Here is a 6,424-nt window from a genome sequence, read left to right on the forward strand (position 1 = left end):
TCATGACTTAAGACCGAACCAAATTGCATTATTTAGTTTGGTTCTTTTTTTTTTTTTTTGTTTCAGTTTGAAACCAATCTTTAGCTTGGAATTCCATTAGCAAATAAAATTATGAAAAACAATTTGATCATGAAATGAGATGCACTATTTCACGTAGTAATAATGGCATGCATTCAAAGATTGTCTAAGAACAAAGATAATTTATTTTTTAAACATTACTTTACTATAAAATTATTATATTTATCATATTGCTCTTGATTATAAGCTAAGATGCTACCTGAAAAGTTGGGAGTGCTACAGCTCCTAATTTTTCGAAATATCAATGCCGAGATTCGAACCTCTGATCTAGTAACAAACCAATATTTTAAACAAGTATTGTTAACATAAACCCGCGATGCTAAATAGGATCAATTTCCTTCAATTGATTTTGGTTTGGTAAGAATTAAATCGCCGAGAGTTATTTCATATCCATTTTCCAAATAATTCCTTCCCAAAATGGATATTAATTTTCTTACAATTTAAATAAAGATATATATTAAGAGACATCGACATATTAAAATGACTTTTCATCCCATTGCAAACAATAATTTGGAGTTGAACTCTATTAAATTCCAATTTATTCCAAGCAAAAATAATCACCCTTAATTGCTCTGAATTCAATTTCTCTAAATTTGAATCACTTGAATGCTATTTAGATTTGATTTTAAAATGGATTGTAAAACAAATTACGAGTTAGATAATTAAATTACAAAACTCAAGTAGTCTACCCAAAGTTAGGTCAAGCTGTGTGAAAAGAGAAAAGTATTACTTACAGCGGATGAAGTACGTAGGATATACCAAAAAACATTCATATCGTGCTAAATAAGCTGATGGAGAGTCCAATCAGGGACAATATAGTAATCTTATACTCCAATGATTCGTTCGAAAAGTTTGATCAATCTAATATATATAGCAATAATATGTACATAGCTTGAGCACACAATTCTACATACCTTCTGATCATAAAAAGCTTTAAACTGGCACTTGAAGCATGAGGGCTAGAGCTACAAGCATGCAACTTTTTATAATATTACTTGTGGTTTGGCTTCTAAAAAACCAAATCTTGGAGAGCTATGGATGCCTCAGCGTAGAGCGCGAGGCGCTTCTCGCATTCAAGTCCGGTGTCGTCGATCCACGAAACTGCTTGTCTTCTTGGGAAGGCTCTGACTGCTGCAGATGGAAGGGAGTTCGGTGCAACAATAAGACTAGCAGAGTTGAGAAGCTCATCCTTAGATTGGCTTGTGGAACTTCCTCAGACACAAGCTACGGAGGTTTTGGTGGTGAGGTCAATCCATCATTGCTATCTTTAAGCCACTTGAAGCACTTAGATCTCAGCATGAATAACTTTAGTACCAGTTTTCCTAATTTCATCGCTTCGTATAAGAAGTTAAGATATCTTGACCTCTCTAATGCGGGTTTTACTGGAATGATACCTCTTGAATTCGGAAACTTGTCAACTCTTCGTTATCTTGACCTTAGTAATAGATACTATAACGATAGTACTACCTCTCATGGCAAACTATCGTGGATCAAAGGTCTCTCTTCTTTGAAGTACCTTGACTTGACCTTTGTGATGCTACAAAATGCATATGATTGGTTACAAGCAGTGAACATGTTGTCTTCATTGCAAGTGCTCCGCTTAGGGAGTTGCTCTCTTCCAAGCAATCCCGACCCCACTTTTGGTTTCAACTTGACAAGTTTGAGCACACTTGATCTTCGAGAAAACTACTTCAACTCGACCTTGCCTGATTGGCTATGGAGCTTCACTAGCCTAACTGATCTCAATCTCAATCATAACAATTTTTATGGTCCAATTCCTGTTGAATTAGGCAATTTGACTTCACTTACTTCCTTGTGTTTAGGATCCAACAACTTGGCCGGCCCGGTACCGAATTCAATCAAGAACCTTTGCAAATTAAACACTTTAAGTTTGTCAGGATGCAATCTAGATAGAGATATAATCGAATTTTTGTCAGAACTCTCTTGCGTCTCTCTTAATAATTGGCGACTATTGGATTTGCAGAACACAAATATAAAGGGAAATTTGTCTGGCTGGCTTGAACATATGACGAGTCTTAAATATCTCGATGTCAGCAATAATTTCCTCAATGGTTCGATACCTGTAGGAATAAATAAACTATCTAATCTAGCTTTTCTTGATCTTCATGGAAATTCGTTTGCTGGGGTTATACTTGAAACTCATCTTATGAACTTCACAAGATTAAAGTTTCTTCGGGTGAGCGGTACATCTCTTGAGTTGAAGGTGGAGGATAATTGGGTGCCCCCTTTTCAAGTGCAAGAATTAGTTTTGAGGTCATGTCGATTGGGTCCACGATTTCCAAGATGGCTCCGATTGCAACAAGAAATTGAAGTCTTAGATTTGTCAAACAACTGGATCGCTGGCACTATTCCTTATTGGTTTTGGGACATATCTTCATCTATCAGGAGCTTAGGCCTTTACAATAACCAAATTAGCGGCATTTTGCCATCTTCTTTGCGAAACATGACATCATTAGAGGTGTTAAATTTGCGTTCTAATTATTTACGAGGATTCTTACCATTTTTGCCTGATTCTTTGAAATGGGTTGATTTCTCAAGCAATGAGTTTTTTGGATCACTTTCACAGTCCTTCTTCAAGCCAAACCTAATAGGCGTTCTTTTATCGAACAACTCCATTAGTGATGATGGCATCCCATCATCTATATGCAATATGCAATCTTTGTCCATACTTGACATGTCGAACAACAATTTATTTGGTGAGCTGCCAAATTGCTGGAATGGTGTATCAAATAGTTTGAATGTTATAGACCTATCCAGTAACAAGCTATCAGGACAACTTCCTGATTCATTGGGCTGTGCCAGTAAACTTGAGTTCTTGCACTTAAACAATAACAGCTTATATGGGGAACTTCCTTCGGCTTTACAAAATTGTCCCTTAGTACTACTTGATCTCGGGCAAAACAAGTTATCAGGTGAGATTCCTATGTGGCTAGGAAAGTTAACAAATCTTATAGTTCTTCGGTTGATGTCAAATATGTTTGCCGGCAACATTCCTGCAGAGCTCGGACAACTTGAGAATCTTCAAATATTGGATCTTTCTTGGAACAATTTATCTGGAAACATACCTCAATCTTTTTGGTAGTTTCCCGGCGATGGCTTCAATCGAGTTATCTAAATACATGATTGATATACATTGGCTTTACGTTAATTTTTTTCTAGTACAAACAATCTATGGATATCGATTCAACTGCATGTTGTATAATTATTCTAGTCAAAGATTATATATTGCAACAAAAGGGTCAAATCTTCAATTTTCGAAGAATCTGTTCTTCGAGAAGAGCATAGACCTCTCAGGTAACAAACTTGATGGTGCGATCCCTGCGGAACTAGCCGATCTATCAGCGCTGCACAATTTGAACTTATCAAGAAATCACTTAAAAGGAAGGATTCCTGATAAGATAGGAAACTTACAATCTTTGGAGTCTCTCGATCTTTCTATGAACGAATTAAATGGAACCATCCCCCAAAGTATAACGGCCTTGAAATCTCTGAGCAACTTGAATTTATCATACAATAACCTCTCAGGAAGGATTCCATCTGGAGATCAAATACAGACATTGGTTGATCCTACTATATATGCTGGCAATCCCTATCTCTGCGGTCCCCCGATTTCGAAGAATTGCTCTGGAAATGAACCGACATATACTCCTGATGAGAAGAAACAGCACAATGGTGGCTTGGAGAACATAGAAATTTATCTCGTTATGGGATTGGGATTTATTGTGGGGCTTTGGGGAGTTTATGGCGTCTTGCTCTTCAAATCTGCATGGAGAAATACTTACTTCTACATTATTGACAAGATGTACTACAAGTTTTTTGCTGGCAATTGAGACACAGTAAGATCATCATATGTATTAGAAGTTGTAGAAGTTTGTATACATACCAGTAAAGGTATGCAATAATCTGTTGTATGCTAATCGAAATGGATTTTGAAGTTTCTGTTCTCATAAACTTGCTGTTAGTGGAATATTCATTTTTTTAATTTAATTTTTCCTGCGTGATAACATCTTAACTCTTATATATGTGGGATTGTAGTACCACTGTTTTCCCAAAAAGAAAAAAAAAAAAAAGAAGAAATTGCTCTTAGTCTTCCTATCGAATTAGGTTAATTGCACCATTGGTTCCCGACTTTTACTTAATTTTTTTGCTTTTGTCTAAGACTCTTTAATTTTTGCAATCAAATACCTAACCTTCATCATTTCTTTCAATTAATTCTCTGTTGTCAAAAAAATCATTCACACTAACAAGAATTGTCACTTTAGCACCGAACAATATTTGCCATATTAGCAGATACCGACTAACCTTATGATGTGGTGACTTTTGTCAAATTTAGCAAAAGTTTTGGACGGTATAAATAATAAAAAAGTTGACCTAATTGCCAAATTAATAAAAAGAAAAGTCAGGGATTAAAGTGATAAATTAGTTAAGCACTGGGGACCAATAGTGTAATTAACCCTCTAAAACAAGCAGATACTATGAACTTCACATATCTCCAGAATTTAGAGTCTCAAGCACTGTATTTTAATCCTGCCACTTATCAGTTATATATATTTTTCTTTTTCAATTTAGAAAATTATAGCGCTGAATTGAAAGTACGAGATGGATGCAGCAAGATGCAGGCAACAAAGTAATACTGGGGATAGTTTTAGTTTGGGTAAAATTACACTTTGGTCCTCAAACTATAAAGAGCGTGACACTTTGGTCTTTAAATTTTAATTTCTAGTTTTTGGCTTGAACTTTCTGAATTACTGCAATTAAGTCTCACAATCTTATTTAACTTGCCAAATGTTGGCAAATTATTGGTATTCTGATTGAAAATGCGTCAATAATTAAAATGTTACATCATTTCTACATCAATATTTTGTCAATATTTAACCAACTAAGTTGAGTTGTGGTACTTGATTGCAATAATTCAGAACAAATCAAAGTTCGAGGACTGAAGTGTTAAACACCTCATAGAAGGCTTTTAAACTTCCTCAGGTTGAAACGTTACTAATAAAAGCTATACAGAATTAATTAAGGTGATCAAATTGAAGGTTTTAAAGGCCAAGATTAATTTACTTTTCATCTCAAGTTAGCAAAATGGAGCACCCATTTAATTTTCTTGTTTTTTGGGTTTTATTTCTCTTAAGCATGACTTAAACTATTCAAAATTTAAATAGTTTTTAAAAAATTATCTAATAATAAATTACTGAATAAATAATTATATACATACTATGCAAAACTCATGTTAAAAAAAGATTTTAAAAATAAAATTAAAAAAAAAATTAACATTTAAAAGATTTAATTATATTATGCTACACTGTACTTTATTTTTTTTTTTTTCACTTTCTACACTATACTAATTTTTTTTGGATAAAATATAAAAAATCCTCATATAAATATTTTTTTTTTTACTTTTCTAATTTTTAAAAACTTGTATTTTATTTTCTTAACATTTCCGAAAGGTGAGGATATTCATAAAGGACCACCATAGGTCTATAGTTTACTTTTTTTTTTTAAATGGTAAACTTCGATTTGTTTATACTGTTCTAAATCGTAATCATTTGACTTGTTCCAAGCCATGCACCTCTAGAAGAAAGTCTATATTGTGGCCAAGGCTACTATACTATTATGAGTATTGGAGTCCTCGTACTCATAAGTTGTTTTCAATGATGGAGCTTCCGAATCGACGATCCACTCCGTTAAATATGATTAGAGTATTTGAATTTTCTAAGAAAATAATTCGTAAATTTTGAAATTATAATGAAAAATAAATTCATCAAGGCGGTGCAATAAAAGAACGGTGCAAAATCGAACCGACTGTCATCTAAAAAGTAATGTCGATCCTTACAATTCAAGATCGGAGTTATTATCGTTTACTATTAGTGAATAGAATTTCTTCATCAAAAAATTCAACAAATTTCGATTCTTTACAGCCGTTAAACTGAGCAAAGTACCCATACTGCGTTAAAAATTGTCAAATTTTGACCTCTGATGTAAGTAAATGAAATTCGAAAAAATTATACAAATTTGATTCTAGAAGTTTCAAATGCCTGTAATAGTTTCGTGTGGATCGTCGATTTGGAAGCTCATCATCGAAAAGCAACTTAAGTACGGGCCGATCGTCACTTATAATGAGTTTAGTTAGCCGACTCCTATCCTTGTAACATTTATACCCTCATTTTCTTATCCATGTCATCACACGTTCTTTTTGAATAAAACTAATCATAATGTTTTTTTTACTTTTTAATAACCATGATTATGAGCGAATCCAAGGAGAATAGATCTGATTGTTGTAAACTAGTATCAGCTAAATCAATAACTGATCATTCAGACCTTTAAG

At 33.8% G+C, this 6,424-nt stretch overlaps 1 protein-coding gene across 1 annotated transcript; it reads left to right on the forward strand.

Annotated features, from left to right (window-relative positions):
- LOC109720075 (probable leucine-rich repeat receptor-like protein kinase At5g63930) lies at window positions 967–4,019 on the forward strand. Its single transcript, XM_020246954.1, is given in 2 exon segments — window positions 967–3,169; window positions 3,171–4,019. Coding segments are annotated over 2 exon segments (2,898 nt in total). The 5' UTR covers window positions 967–1,030; the 3' UTR covers window positions 3,930–4,019.

The sequence above is a fragment of the Ananas comosus genome, linkage group 14 (genome assembly GCF_001540865.1).
Source record: "Ananas comosus cultivar F153 linkage group 14, ASM154086v1, whole genome shotgun sequence".
Classification (NCBI taxonomy): domain Eukaryota; kingdom Viridiplantae; phylum Streptophyta; class Magnoliopsida; order Poales; family Bromeliaceae; genus Ananas; species Ananas comosus.